Here is a 16499-nt window from a genome sequence, read left to right as displayed (position 1 = left end):
AAGGAATGCTTTGTTGGAAAATAAAATAAATTTCTGGTTACATGTAAAACATCATAGTACTGGGAACACAGTGAAACATGGTAGTGGCATCATGCTGTGGGTTGACGTTTATCCAAAATTGAATCAAGGTTACTGTCAAGGTAAAAAGCATTATTTTTCAGCATCACAGTCAGCCCAAATACTTACATTTAAATAAAAAAAGAGGTAGTTCAATGTCCAGATGAACATTTTTCAGAAAATCTGTGATTTTACATAAAGGTGACTGTGAACAAGAGGTGCACTCAGATTGTGAAAAGTTTAGAAAGTTTTTGCAAGGTGTTTTAGGGACAATTCTCTTCCTGTTTAAACCATCACCACCCTGTTCCACTTTAATGGACGATTGATTATTGTTTATTTGCTGAGATGTATTTGTAAACAAATTAATTTAAAAAACATTTAAACTAATTGCATCAGAAGTTAACTATGATAACACAAAATGTAAAAATAATATTTTAGTTTTGCAGCTTTTCTAAGATTTATGTTGTAAACTGTAAATTCAAAATCTAAAGAAATACATTTTAAGCACCTAAAAAATGCTAGATTATGTATGCTGAATCTGTCATGTCAAAAATGACAGTATTATCATTCTTAATCAATGCATAAAAAAACTAAAAAAATATATTGTCCATGTCAGAATTAAAAAATAGATTTTCCTTGATGGTTTTTGGGGCCCTTAGTTCGCTTCAGGATTGCCCCCCCCTCTTGTAGAGTTGGTATATGCCATATGAAGACAAGGGATGCTCATTGAGTGCTATCAAAGAAGATTGAATTTATAAATGAAGCTGTTGTTTGTATGTACACCAGAATGTACATCGAGATATTTCACTTTTTTTTCTTCTGCGGAATAGGAACCATTGTTATTGAGCAGTTTTCCACCGGAGCGCTTTTGGTGTGACGCCTTAGCTCTCCTCGGTGCTCTTATCTTACAGATGATTACTTTTTTCTGAAGCCTGTCTCAAACAGAAGGGAAAAATGGACGACCAAGGTTGTCCGAGATGCAAAACCACCAAGTACCGAAACCCGTCCCTGAAGCTGATGGTGAACGTCTGCGGCCACACGCTGTGAGTCCTGATAACCGGGATTATTTCTCTAAAACAAAGCTGAGTTTATGGAATAATCCACAGGGAAACTGAGAGACAGCACTTAGATGTCAGCAGAGGAGCATCTAACCTGGTTTTAGCGTTTAATTGAATTCAATTGCTTGCGTTTGTTTTTGTTTTATTCCAAAAAAAGAGTGATAGTTTACTTTCTTCTCCTTTCAGACCTTGTTAAATTAAACTAAACCTGTAAAAATGAACTCCTGATCAGATTACTGCTTAAATGCACCCATCCTATCGCTGACACGTTCTTATTAAGATATTTAGCCTAATATTTACATTTTATAGAATAAAAATCTGATATATTGTTAACATAACAGATTAACTCTCTATTTTGTTATTGTGCATGCCTACAGTGACGCAGTTAGTAAAACTGTTTTGCAGCATGAAGGTTCTCGGTTCAAATCCCAGCCAAGCGTTTCTTCCTCCTACAGTTTTAAACATGCCTGCTGGGTCAGCTGGATGGGTTGTTTTTACCTGTGTGACTCTATGGGGATCTGTCCATGATGTAACCCAACTCTCCCCCTACAGTTTCATAGAAGCACTGATGCTTATTTAATATCAGTAAGACAGAATGTAAGCATAAAACAACTTTTTCAGCAGCCCAAGAAAAACAGAATAATCTGAAAGTTTTGCAAAGAAAAGCTCAAAAGGAGGATATTAAATAAGATTTAGAGATATTGATTATTCAGATTTATACAGATTAGGAATCTATATCTGAAATCTGATGGGATTAATTCTATGTTTCCCTGTATAGACCATACTAGTCGACTTGAAAAGTACCTTGAGAGGATTTTAGCAGCGAATCGGTGCTGCATAGGTAGTTAAATTACTTTGTTATTGTTTAATAACTTAATGAGAAACAAACATTTTGTACCTTTTTTTTCATTATCTAAGGGTGTATATCATTTTCCAGATTCTTAAGTGTATTTGGAAATTAACATTTTCCTGGATTTTTAAAAGAACAATCAGCAAAGTCTCTCATTGGTTGCATTCATTATTAATATGAGAAGTTCTGCACCTGAAATATAACATCTAAGGAGTCTGTTGCATTGTTATAATCCCTTTAATCTTATGATGATATTGGCATTCTCTCTGTTTTAAAACAGAGAGAATGCTTGGTTTTGGTTGCTAAAACCAACCAAAACCAAGTACAGTTCATTGTAATTTCAAAACCAGAAAAAAAAACACAAAACAAAGCGGTTTCATGAATCTAAAGAGTGGGAATTGTCTTTAACATTGATATTTTATAACTAACAAATATGTGAAGCAGAACAAAAAAACAGTTGTGTATTTTTTTTTACCTAATCTTCTATTCTTTTTGGGAAAATTCAATTGGATCCTCATACCAAGTATGATAAATGGATTAAAATCTGGGACGCTAAAAGACCAGATCAAGCTTTTGCATTTAAGAGTAGAAACAAGCACTTCTCTACTTTAAAGAAACCCATCCTAAACTTATATGTACAATTGGAAAGAAGAGTCTTGCATTAATTATAAAACAAAAATAACTAATATTCTAAGTCCAGCCTTTTCACAAGAGAGCAACACTCAATATAAATCATGTCATCGTAGTCCAACACGGAGAGAAAAAATGAATGTCCGTATTTAAAATAACAATGCTTATGCAGTGCAAAATACTATAGGCAATCAAGCAGCCCCACAGCATGATACTGCCACCACCGTGCGTGACAGTTTGTACAGTTTGTGTTCTTAGATTTCAAAGCTTCTTTGGCTCCTTCAAATTAGGGCTGAAACAATAATACTTGATTAATAAAATGATTGTCAGCTTTAGTAATCTATTAATCATTAGCTGGAGATATACAGAATAACATATGCCATTAGCTAAAAGAGCATCCCAATCAGAGCAGTGAATATGCCAAAATAGTAAAAAATATATAGATTTTGCATTTATGATGAAAAACCTTTTGTTTGTCTGTGATTATCCAGAATTTATCAACTGGAACAGTTTTAATTTTACATGGTCTAAATTCTGTATAAAAGTTTCTCTCAGGCACCTTTTGCTATCTTACCATTAATTGAAAAAAAAAAAAATCAACAGATTGATACAATCCTAAAATACTCATTGGTGACATCCCTGCTCCAAAATGTTCTTAAAGGTTTGAACAAATAGCTCAATCTTTGTCTCCTCTGCCCCTTAAACATTTCTCCAGAGGATATTTTGCCTGTCCATACTGGGTGCTGCAGATATAAGGCCAACATTAAGATACTGATTTTGAAATAAGGACTTTATTCTTGGTTATGAACCCCTTAGTTCATTGTGATGCTAAGCAGGCTCCATTATTGACAGTCACCGTGCCATGTGAACAATTTTCATTTAATTGTGGGCTTCCTGAACATCTTCATTAAACTCCTTCATTTGATGACAATAATTTGGGTCTGGTTTTTGGTACTTGCAGATAGTTATGTGCTTTATTAGGACAATGACATGAAACACAGTCCTGGGGTGCAGTAGTAGAAGATTTTTGCTTTATTTCAGGGCACTTGGGTTTATTTACTGGTTGAATCAGGAATGGCATATGGCTTAGAAAACTGCAAGAGCATCCTGACATTTAGCTTTCTAGATTGCTCTTCCCATAGCTGTGTCCTTCTCATATCTATTGAAATTTTCTAAACCATTTTTGGAACTGAATCTCTGCCAGGAATCCAATTAACTCTGCAAATTTTGTCCAAGATAGTTTTCAAAGATCCAGCCAGAGTGCTGGCAAAACCTCTTTGATGGCTGCGAGTGGTTGAGATGCGACTTAAAGGAAGTTTAACCACATACTAATGAGGGTATTTGTGGATGTTGGAGCTTGTATTGCCTGCATTAGAGAAGATTTCATTCAAGGTTGTGTTGTTGGTTCGTAATCTTAACAAGTGTGCATTTACTGCCTTTCAAATCCTTAGGTTGTTGAAGAATGGATTTAATCTTCTAGCCATAACTAACTTTTTAAATGTGATTCTTTTTCTTAGCTTTTCGGGTTCTGTTTAAAGTAAGATGTTGTCTTTATCCACTTAGACTCAGACACCTTTTATTGTTATTTTGTATACACAGAGTGTATAAAAAACAAAATCAAATTATTTGCAGCTCTCCTTACATTTTGCCCAAATCATAAAACTAGTTTTTCAAATGATGCTAAGCTGTCGATGCTAACTAAATTTCTTTTCTAAGATGTTACTAACACAAAATTAGTAAGAATCAATTTAGGAGGCATTTCTAAGAAGAATAGAAATGTTTCATCACAGGTAAAAACAAATCAGTCAGTAGAGTTTTACATGGTTTATTTTTAATCAGCGGTTAAGGCTTTAGCTTATTCTGTCACCTGTTTACAGAAGCCTAGATGTAAACCTATCAGAAGCTGTGCCCTTTCAGCGGATGTCCTGCAGCTAGTGCCCTCAAGAACATGACTTTTCCGACCCTCCCTTCTGCTTATTGAGCGTAGCGTTTGGAAGTGCTGGTGCTTGGTCATCAGGTCAGAGGGGCTCATAGCTCGTCTCGCTCGGTCTGGATCCAGGAAAATTAAAACATTTCTGCAAATGAAGCAATTTCAGTGACGTTGTGGCTCAGGTCACCTTGGCTTTGCTCCTGCTTAGAGCTGGTGTGACAGAATATTTATGCGGTATATTCGTCTGTTCCCTTATTTCTGTCACCTCTGATATAATTCTAGGGACGTTTTAATATTTGTTTTGTAGAATCTAAAAGCCAGCTCAGGTCTCAATAGTTTAACTGACAAGTTGTTTTTCTATATAGTTTAATGTGCACCCTTGGCTTCTAGATCACCTTTAACCAGTTATATGATCAACACTATGTTGATCTTGATTGTTCTGTGTTATAATTAGGATCAAATCACATTGCTCTAAAAAGCTACAATAACTGATTGAATTATCTGAACTGAATTTGGATTTTGTATATTAGCATATTAATCAGAAACTACCTTCAAATTACATCTGTTGTTATTAGGCTCTATGAAAATGGACAGAAGTACATTTCACCTTTCAAAAAAACAGCTTTTAAATAGATTAAATATGGAATAATTACGTTTTTGAATTAAAACCCGGTTATTGCTGTAAAAGGCACGTGCTTTGCTATTCAAACTGAGCAAAAGCAAACCGTGGAAGTTTTGTTGACTTGTATCGTTCAGCCTCACATTACTTTGTCATTCCGCTCCGCGCCTCTAAATTTAAACTCCACCAGAGCACATTTTGGATGCACATCTGTCATCAGAAGAGCTTGATGTGTTTTATGTATTATGTTTGCAGAATGACTTCTGGCCCTTGTCTGTTGGTATTTGACGCGTTGAACATTCGGCAAAACAAATGTAGGTGTGATCAGGAGTGGGTTAATGTGAGGCTTAAAGAGAGGACCACCTATGAACACAAAGAACTAAAATGTAGCTTGTTGGACACCATTGTTATTATAATTATCATCACCAGTTCACATCTATCTAGGCAATAGATTAAATATAGATCAGAAAAGACCACCAGTGTTTGTTTAATAGTCTAATAATAATCTAACTCTACTTTTATTGGACAGACTTGTGTCTCCAGAAATGTCCTAAAGTGGGTGTTTGACATCTTTAATACTATAAATCTTTTGTGAACTGAAAACATTGATTCAAATACTTGACATTTTAAGTTGGTCTGACTAGTTAAAATAACGCATTAAATTTTTATTTAAGCAATATTACAGAAATTAATATGAAACAGAACTAATCCAGCAGCTCATATCCAGAGTTAACACGATCTAGTTGTATAAAACGTGGCCTGCTCTAAACCAAACTCAGCTAGAGGTCTTAGCTGGTTGTCATGGAAGATCCCCTTCATTTAAACTTTCCATTCTTCTCCAGCTCTGCTAGATCCATGACTTCCCTTTTATGAACTGTATGTTTGAAATGCCTGAAAGGTTCCTGTCAGGTCTAAGCACCTAAAACATCATACATACATACAGGGAAACAAAGAAGGCACAGAGACAATTAATTTAGTTTTACTCGCGAGGAGAATAGGAAGAGACTGCAGAGTTTACAAATCTCCAACCCACTCTGCAGTCTTCAGCTTTCTCCTCCCTATTTTTTGAAGTCAGGGGATGTCCCTAATTACACAAGCTGAGGTTTAACTAAGGGAAAGGGAAACAAAATGATCTTACTTTAAACCTCAGCACATATGTATATATTAAAACAAAGCATGTGGTTGTTTTACAATTGAATTGTTCCAAGAACACATGTTTAGAAGAAACATGTGATAGATGTTCAGGCCTCTTTCACAACCCGTCCATTGCATGACCTTTATCTGGAACGATTTTTAACAAGAGTTAATAAACGATGAATCACACATTATACATCATAATAGTTCTTTAGTACACAACCCATGAAAAACAAACAGAGTATAAATAAAATATTTCTAACAGTTCCTCAAGGACGCTGAGGTTAGGAAGCTGACATGAAACCAACAGTTCTTCTAGATATTGAAGCCTTTATGTTAAAAAGCTCAAATTTTCTTCATTGTTTTCTTGGGAAGCACAATAAAACAATATCACTTCATATCTCCATATCACCTAAATTATTTATTTATCATTTAGGTGAAGCCTTACCCAGAACTGTGTGGCATTCTGGGTAATGTAGGCATTGGGGAAAATCTTTGCATCTTAACCATGTTTATGTTTAAGGTAGTAGAGCTGACCTATATTTAAAGGTTAAGGTTATATTTTTATAGGTTGTGATAGAACTAGGCCTGAAACAATTAATCGGATTAATCGTGATCAATCAATTTTTTAAATAATTGTCGACTAATTAAGTAATCGATTAATTGTTAGCTGGAGTATAGAAACTATAAAACATGGCTTTAGCTGATCAAGCAACCCACTTAGAGCAGTAATTTTACCAAGATTAAAAAAAAATATATATAAAAATTTGTATTTAAGACAAAAAAGAAACTTTTCCGTCTGTCAATATGCTCTATGCAGAAGTACTTTATTCTAGATGTTTGAGTTTCAATTCGTTTAATTTTGTTAAAAAAATCTTCTTTAAGGTACCTTTGGCTGTCCGGTTATTAAACAATTAATCGAAAAAATAATCAACAGATTAATCAATTTGCAAAATAGTCGTTAGTTGCAGCCGTAGTTAAAACTAAACATTTTGTTATTTTTTGCCTTAATTTCAAGTGAATAAAAAAAAAAAAAAATAGCTTATCTTAATAATTATTAAGATCAACTGATATGAAATGCTTATGCAATTTTAAGCAATATTGCACAGCCCTAGTATTTTCTGAGACTTTTTTTTTTTTGTTCTCATCATCAACACTTTTCAAGGGCTCAAACTGCTGTTGATCTTCCTAAACCCCTCATATTTCACTCCTTAGTTTATGTTTGAACACTGCTGATTGGCATTCTACAGTCCTTGGATGTCCTATTATATGTTTTACCTGTTTTGTGAAGTTCAGCTACACCTTGTATCAGATATTTGATGATCAATTTGTTTTCCCAGGTTTATTTTTCCTAGCGCAGTCTGGACTCAGTCTTTGGTCTGGGAAGGTGAACGACTCTATTAGAGTAACCCGTAGGCATCCTTTGCTCTGGCTCTTTCCTGCAAAGATGCAGGCTGTGTGACAATGGGGTGGTAGTGTTGGGATGTGCCGGCAGAGTCTCTTTGCTGAGCCAGGAGGACCCTGTTTACCTTCCTATTACCACCCCCCTCTCTGACCTGCTGACAGCTGCAGATGAAGAGATAGGAGCCTGGAGCTCTGAGCAGGACAGGTGAGAGAGGGAGGAGTCCAAAGCCCTCTGTCAGCAACAACAGCCCTGGGACATAGAATTGGCAAGCTGCTACCCCTGAAACGTCTTTCTGTCTGAGCAGGGTTTCAGTGGCAAGATGTCTCTGAACATTAAAGCTGGCAGAGAGCAGAATACGGAAAGTCTCCACCCTTATTTTAAGGGGTCACCTCTCGACTCTAGAGTTACACAGGATTTCCCCTTTAGAGGGTTCTGTTGTGTGGTCCATTTATGGGGCAGGGGGCAAGCTACTCCCCGCTCCTTGCCCCGTGTTGATGAATGGGCTCTTTGTGGGCCTGTGGAAACAAGCAGAATCCCTCCATCCACCTCCATATGGTGAGGCCTATAGATCTGCTGTAGCCTGAGGCCGCGTAGAACATCTGCCTCTTCCAGGGAGCACTCCGACCTCTGAGACGTCAACTGGACACCACACATGTTTCTGGCCGTCGCTTTGCTTTCATTTTCAACATTTCAGCTTGGCTATGGCCAAGCCAAACAGACGCCTGATAGTATTAGTGCTTTCAGTCGTGGCAGGTTGGGTTTGTTTGACCCTTATTGGAAGCTTTAGATGTAAACAGAGAAATTCCATGTCTATGCACTTTCCTCTTTTGCTCTGTTTTGTGCTTTGTGTCCTGCTGATTAGGTAAAACGTCTTGGAGGATGCCTCTGTTCTGAACTCTCTGCTCTACTTCTGATTTGGCTCTATTCCACTGCAACGCAGTGACTCAACCATACCGCCAGTGAGGTGTTCTGAAAAACATGCTTTTCTTCTCAAATTTGCTCTAAAATTCAGATGATGCCTGGTGCTTTAAAACTGAGGGCGATGTTTGGGAAACCAGATGTCCATTTTTGTGAGGGTGGTCATGAGCTGGAAGTTGGATTTGTGTGGCAATAAAGCTCCATGGAGACTTGATTAAAAGATCGACTGTGCAAACGTTTATCCAGCCTCTCCTGTCTCTCAGGGGGAAACAAAGGGACATTCCCATTGTCTGCAGTGTCTACTCTCCACTTGAGTGTAACTGATGGGTAAACGCCTACCTGCATAAAGGTGTGATTGATTGTTAGACTCAGGATTGTGCCCTCAGGTGTGCCTGCTGATCAGGCTGCCTTAGACATTGTTGAGAAGATGCATAGAGCAAACCTTCCAGACTGGGAGATCCTCAGTTTTTCATTTTGAATTTCATCCTCGATTAGAAGTCCAGCATTATGTGAGAAGATGAAGACCAGATGAGAAACTTATTATGACTCTTCTGTTTTATTTTTGTTTTATGTTAAATTTCCATTCCTATGCTTTTAATTCACACGTAAATGTTTTATTGCATCAAATGCATTTGAATGTCAATTAAAGATAATCTAAGTTAATACAAATATCAGTTTTCAAATAATGATTTAATCGAGTTTCATAGTCTGGAGTTTGACTCGGCCGCTTCAAAACTTTGATTTTGCGTTTTTGACCTGTTTGACCCGTGCATTGCACACCTGTTTGAACTTAAATCACAAAATTATAGCTGGACTTTCTCCAGGATTATCTTGTAAACAACATAATTCTTGCTTCCATCACTAACGGCTAGATGTGCAGGTCCTAAAGCAGCAAAGCTGGACCAGATCTTTAAAATACCCCCATGTTTGACTGGAAGCGCAATGCTCTTTGTCTGAAATACTGATAGTTTTACCTCAGATGTGCAAAAAGTTCTACCTATTTTGTCAGTTGATAAAATATCCCAAATCATTTGAGGATCATAAGATGTTGTCTGTTTAAATGTAAGATGTAAAATCGTGGCTCTCACTGATGTTTAATGGAGTAGGAAAGTCTTAGAATTGATTTTGTAACCTTTGCCAGACTGATGGAAGTCTGGTGTTGGATTTTTTCAGATCGGGGCATATTGCTTTTTAAAATCGTTAGCATGCATTATGTTTTCACAGGGGAACTATTTATGTTATTGGAATTGATCACAGCTTTTTGAAAACAGGATTAATAATGTTTTAGTCCTCCATTTAACCAAATGGGCAATATCTTTATTATTTGTTTTTTATTCTACCTCTCATGAAATAGAAGAAAATTGTGGCTTTAGCGCCTTTATTTTGAAAATGGTCTGTGAGGAAATGGAGTGAAGAGACATGCTGGTAAGATTTTGGGGTTTTATGGAGGACTGAGACTTCTGTACAAAGGTCAGATGCTCTGCCTCTTTTTAAATAGACATAACACTTGAAACGCCGTTGTAATAACAGGTTGTCTTTAATGGTAAAACTTTATATATTTGAAAAAATATCAGTTTCAGTTTGAGGGATATGAAACTTTATTACAAAAATATATGGCAGACATAATAAAAAATAATGAATTATTTTCTAAATTTGTTGTTTTAGCTTTAAAATCACAAACCTATCAGGTATAAATGAAAAACACAAAAGCCTGAGGTTTTCCGCCCCAAATTGCTCAACATATAATCTGTTCTGTGCATGAAGTCTGCACAAATTACTGAGATGGATTTTCTTTTGTTACGCAACGTGGAGGAATGGTTGACTGAGAATCTTCACCAGCAGAATGGTTGAGGTTTGCTGAAATAACAATAAAGCAAAAATTTTCCAGTGCAGACAGACGCTCGACAGAATGGATGTCAGGCTAATTTTCTCTGGTCTGAGAGTGTGAGACGGCCTAATCGACAGTCAAATCCTAATCCCGGCCATCTTTCATGCACTTAGAAGAAATATTCCTTTCTCCCATCATCATCATCCGCTGCTCCAAAGATGATTCATGGAGAAATGTGTACAAAAATTTATTTGTACAAGCAGCCACTCAAAGCTGTTTGGCTGTGTTGTCATCCTTATAATTTGTGTCTTCTTGTCCCTCTTGCAGATGCGAGAACTGTGTGGAAATGCTGTTTGTGCGTGGCTCGGGGAACTGCGTGCAGTGCGACACGCCTCTGAGGAAGAGCAACTTTCGCGTGCAGCTCTTCGAAGATGCTTCAGTGGACAAGGAAGTAGAGATCCGCAAGAAGGTGATGAAAATGTGAGTGAGTTGGGTTGGGGTGGGGGGGTGAAGCATTAGGGGTGTGGTTCTGTGTGTTTATATGTTACTCCAGGCCTCCTCCCACTTCTTAAGCTGCCTTTGTCTTCCTCATTACACTGTTTGTTTTGTAGACAATGAGTCTCCCCGGGGGGGTGGGGGCAGAACCCTTTTCTCTGACAGGTTTTTACTCCGCAGCCCCTCCCTGCCCTCTTTCACTCCATCTTATCAGTGTATTTTAATAGCCCCCTAATTGAGTTCTAATGCATGTGTATATTGGGCAGAATGCAGAGATGGTTTATAAAATGGTTGATTTAATGGATGCTGTTGTTGTCTGTGCTTGCCATGTGATCGCTCCTTTTGTTTTCCACAGCTATAATAAGAGAGAATTCGACTTCTCCAGCCTGAGAGACTATAACGACTATCTGGAGCAGGTGGAGGACATAGGTAGGAGCCCCAGGAGGAAAGCCTCAATCTGGAATAACTTTGATGTTTCTCATTGGCTCTGAGTTTTTTAACAGCGCTGGGACCAGGCAGTGCTTTGGATCAGAGAAATAAATCCCTCTGAGGAGATTCAAATTGGATGGACTAATGTCCCTATCAGTGTCCAATTGACACCCTTGGTTCTGCTTCTAAAGGAGTAAAAATACAATGATGTTATAAAAGAAGTCACCACTTACTGCAATCTATAAGTTCTTCTGTTTAATATCAGTTTTAGCAATATAATATCAATAAAGAAACTGAATAAAACGTATTTCAACATGAGATACAAATTATAAGCACAAACCAGGTCACCCACTACTTAATATGGATGTTTCCTGCTTAATAAGACTAAAATCCCACACAGGTGACATGATTGCAGCATCTTGCCAAAAATCTAAAGTGCCATTTCTTCTGGCCTAAACTACAATTGTGATATGATTTTGAGTTTCTTCTGTTTTAACCACAAGCATAAACATGTTTGGCTTTGTTATCATGGCCTTGAAAGTTCTCTTGTCCAGAAACCATTTACCCCATTTCCACTACCCTTGAAAAACCATGCCGAGACCGGTCCGAGCTTAGTAACTGAGATAACTTATTGTGTGTAAATGGAAAGAAAACTGAATTGAACCGAGCTAGACACAACCGAACCGAGCTAACTGCAGACCAGTTCCAGAGGTGGGCTCGGCTCGGTTTTTCCCTGGCTCGGTGCTCTGATAACAAGAGCGCATGAGCAGAACGCGTCATCTCCATCTGGCTGCACATCCCGATTCACACTCCATTCCAGTAGTTCGCGATAATGCCCCTCAGAAACGGTCGTCAGAACCGAGCTCGGCCTGGTTAACTGATCCGAGCTCGGACCGGTCTCGGCATGGATCGGTTTTTCAAGGGTAGTGTAAATGGGGTATTAATCTCTGCACTCTACTTTGACATGGAAAATTGCTTACTTCCAGCCCACGTGCATAGATTTGCACGCTAGATGTAACTCATGTTTTTTTGTGTGGAGGCAAACCTTTTTTAAGTGTATTATCACCACATAAAGGCTGGGGTTTTAACGCTTGTTGAATGAGTGACATGACCAATAAATATGGAATTTTTAATAATTGTTTTGTTGCCAATGCAATTTGTTGACCAGCGCCTAGTTTGCCTTGTTTGCCTTGTTTAAAGCTCAAGGCATTTAGCTTGGAAGTACTAGATAAAACCATGGTGAGATTAAGAGTGCTGTTTGAGGGCTTCATAAAGAACATTATTGCATTTGTCTAGGGATTCAAAGAATTACAAAAAAATAAAAGTAAGAAGCTTCACAGTATAGAAATAAAGTTACTTCATAGCTGCTAACATGCTAGGATAAAGCAGTCCAAGCAAGTTTGCCTTGAAAGGAACCGGCAAAGAGCTGAAAAAAATCTGCAGAAACTTTAGACGTCATCATCTGACCTATAGCAGGTTTTTGCTACACTAACAGTGAAAGTGGAACTCTTATGGATTCAACAGATCTTATGAACCACTTCAATCAGCTAGATGTTGTAAAACAGTCCAAATATCCAACGTCTGCTCTGTTGTCCAGACACTTTGCTGTGGCCATGAAGGCTACAAGTGAAGCCCCCTAGAGCAGCGGTCCCCAACCTTTTTTGCACCACGGACCGCTATATGTCAGACAATATTTTCACGGACCGGCCGGGGGGTCGGGGTACGATAGAGTAAAATGATACGACTGGCATAAAATCAAATACAAACAGCATAAAAATAAAGCAACAAGCCGGTCCCATCTAGGCGTAATCGGAGAAAATGACAGACGAAGTGTGCTCCTGATGTCCAGTCTGCTCCGTAGCTTTGTTTTGGTCATTGTAACTGCAGAAAATCCCGCTTCACAAAGATAGGATGTTATAGAGAGGATGAGTCTTAACCTGTATTAACCTGTGTCAAGAGGCACAGATGCACCGACTGATGGAATTGGGAGAGAATACCGCAATTTTTTATATTTTTCAAAATAAAACATCACTCAGACTCTGATCGTCGATAAATTTTATATATATACATACTTTTTTCTGTGCGGCCTGGTACCAAATGACCCACGGACCTGTACTGGTCCGCGGCCTGGTGGTTGGGGACCGCTGCCCTAGAGGATATAATGCAATTACAAATGCATGAAATAAAGTGGACATGAATAGAACTGACCATCTACAGAAGATAATGATTTATGTATAGATTTTTTTGTAATTACTTCCACTGTATTTTGTTTTTCAGGTGATAAATTAATGTGTTTGGTTCTGTTTAAGAGAAATAGATCAGTGTTTGGCACAGAAGCATATTATGTGCTAAGTTTTCAGATTTTATTTTATTACATTGTTTTGATCCTCTTATATTACAAGAAGCAATATTTAGATTATAATTTATCCCTTTTTAAAAAGACTTCATAGTTACACAGCATTGCTTCTTTAGAGTTAAAAGCCATCCGTTCTCCTTTTTCTGTTTTACATCCAGTTTACAACCTAACAAACAACATCGATGTGGAGAACACCAAGCTGAGGATGGAGCAGTACCAGAGGGAAAACAAAGACATCATCCAGAGGAATAAGGCCAAGCTAGTATGCTCCATCTCCACTCCGCCCTTAGACAAGGCCAGACCGTGGCTTGGAGCTCGCATGACTTCTGATTTGTGGTCAGTGATGTTGCAGGTTGTTTTTAAGATCCTGTTTCCTTCTCCTCCCTCAGACGCGGGAGCAGGAAGAGCTGGAGGAGCTGCTGCTTCTGGAGCAGCAGAGTAACGAGCAGCGGCGGCTGGAGGTGCTGCAGGAGGAGAAGAGGCAGCTGCAGGCCAAGAGGAAGAGCAAACAGGCTCTGCTGGATGAACTGGTGAGAAATGCACGTGTTGTGTCACCGAATTGACTAAAACTGATAAATCTAGGGATCAGGAACGACAAGGGGGAAAAAAAGCTTCTGCGCATACTTTACCTCGCATCCACAGACACACACTTACACAGTCAGCCTGAGGCTTGATGCCTGCAACACCATTAAGAGCTTATTACCAGTCATTGCACTGTGGCTTGCATTGTTCTCATTCTCTGATCCCAAAGCCTTTCAGCTTCATTGTTTTGAGTTGAGGGCTTTGGAAGTTATTGTTCCTGCAGAGCTGCCTGCAGAAGCACCATCACAGATAGCAGGCTAAGCTGTGTGCTTGTTTGTTTAAGGCACAGCGCCTGTTGACTGTAGGCAGATGAGATCAGCTCAGACCCCCCTCTGAGGGGAACTCTCCTGGGCTCTGACATCTCTACCTCTCTGTGACCATTTGCACCAGAATTTATCTATTTAGTTTCCATATCTACTGTATTCTTATCAGTAAAAACACTAATTTACATATTGGTGTTAAGGGCAGCAGCTTCTTATCATTTTCTTACCATTTCTTTTAAAATGTTTAAACGTCACAGTTTGAATTAGATTTAATAGAAACATTTAAATGATCAAGCCAAGAATGTTTGAACAATCAAAGCTATTGTTGAAATTGTTTCTTATCTTAGATAAATGTTATAATTTTAGTTCTGAACCGGTTGGTTACTAGTAACTAAGAAAAGTTTACTTACCCACTTATTAATGGAATGCCCAGATTGTTGCTGCGCTCTGTCTGTCAGATGGCTGAAAATATGCTATTTGCTTTTCTTTTTCCTTAATAACCAGACTAATCAACCAGCTAATTTTGGCTTATTACACTTTTTAACTATAGATTAAAAAATAAAACAGAAAAGAAAGATGACGAGCTGTAAGAAAGATCATATTTATTTAAAAAGTGGTTTGAAATTTAGATCTTTAGGTTTCTAGTAAATACAGATAACCTTGGAGTTTTCCTTCAAGGTTATTTTTCTGGCTCGTTCCTAACCTCGGCACTGGTTCAGCATTCCTGCCTGTTGCATGAAGGCTGTTTCATGATCCCAGCTCTTGTAGTTTGTGCACTTAGACATATGTGCCTGACCTTGCATTTAATTAGAGGTTGTGTTTTCTAGACGCCGTCTGCTGCACGGTCACAACTTTTTAATATCTCTGCCTTCAGTTCAGTGAGTGCTTGCCTGAAAGCATCATTTACTGATGGTTATCTTAGCTCCAGTGATGAGTGACGGACGGAGGCTGCCGCCTGTGTTGCTCTCTGAAGGAAAAGCTCTTAATGAAACTCTTTCATGACAGACGCTGAACTCTCCCCAAATCACTTGTGTCCCTCCAGGAACAATCTCAGCTTCCTGCCACCATCTTATTGGCTCAGCACAAAGTTCGTGCTGCCCAGCTGGAGACGCAGATAGAGCAGCAAAAACAGAATGTGAAGCCGACCAGTTTGTTTTCAACTGGAATCCAAATAGTAAGTAAAACCACTGTGGATGTTTTGGACATTAATTGGGTTTCTAATGGGCCTGGAAAAGGCTTGTATGTAAAGTATGAGTTTTTTCTCTCTCTCATCTAAATATTATCCTTCCTTTCCTTCATGTCCTCAAGTTTTTCCTTTCTTTTTCCTTTTCTTTGTTCTTTTTTTCCTGAGCCCTTACTTCTTTCCTTCCATGTTAGCTCAATATGTACATACTGTAAGTTCTTCCTCCTCCTTTCCTTGTCTTTGTCATGTCCTATCATCCTACTTTTCCTTCTCCCTCTGTCCTACCTTTCTTCTTTCCATTGTTGTATTTCTTCTCTCTAGCTCTCACTTTCTTCCTTATTTTCATTTCTGTCCTTCCTTCCTTTTAAACTTTTGATAGAATACATCTCTAAACCTTTTTCTATTTATAGGGAACTTTTTACGGAGCCCCTAAAGGGACATGGAGGGGAAAAAAAGAACTTTTGCAAGATCCCGCAATAGTTTTGCGAGATCTTATGAACCAAAAAAAAGTATTGCGAGATCTCGCAAAAAATAAACGTTTGCGAGATCCTGCAATAGTTTTGCGAGATCCTGCAATAGTGTTGCGAGATCCCGCAATAGTGTTGTGAGATCCTGCAATAGTGTTGCGAGATCTCGCAACACTATTGCGGGATCCTGCAAAACTATTGCAGGATATCGCAAATGTTTATTTTTTGCGAGATCTCGCAATACTTTTGCGAGATCCTGCAATAGTTTTGCGAGATCCAGCAATAGTGTTGCGAG

The 16499-nt window shown here is 38.3% G+C and overlaps 1 protein-coding gene across 2 annotated transcripts in view; it reads left to right on the top strand.

The window, feature by feature from the left end:
* The window catches only part of mnat1 (MNAT CDK-activating kinase assembly factor 1), a 57132-nt gene that overhangs the window by 2042 nt on the left and 38591 nt on the right, over positions 1–16499 (top strand). Inside the window, exons 2-7 of one of the 2 annotated variants that reach the window (XM_015374232.1) lie at positions 969–1100; positions 10757–10909; positions 11280–11353; positions 13868–13971; positions 14099–14239; positions 15597–15728. In XM_015374232.1, coding sequence (XP_015229718.1) covers positions 1012–1100; positions 10757–10909; positions 11280–11353; positions 13868–13971; positions 14099–14239; positions 15597–15728 — 693 coding nt within the window. In that variant the 5' untranslated portion in view covers positions 969–1011. The remainder of the gene's footprint in view (positions 1–968; positions 1101–10756; positions 10910–11279; positions 11354–13867; positions 13972–14098; positions 14240–15596; positions 15729–16499) is intronic. The other variant, XM_015374233.1, reaches the window with a different exon arrangement.

The sequence above is a fragment of the Cyprinodon variegatus genome, unplaced genomic scaffold, assembly GCF_000732505.1.
Source record: "Cyprinodon variegatus isolate N-32 unplaced genomic scaffold, C_variegatus-1.0 Scaffold99, whole genome shotgun sequence".
Taxonomy (NCBI): domain Eukaryota; kingdom Metazoa; phylum Chordata; class Actinopteri; order Cyprinodontiformes; family Cyprinodontidae; genus Cyprinodon; species Cyprinodon variegatus.
The sequence above is the reverse complement of the archived record's forward strand: the minus strand, read 5'-3'. Positions and strand labels throughout refer to the sequence as shown.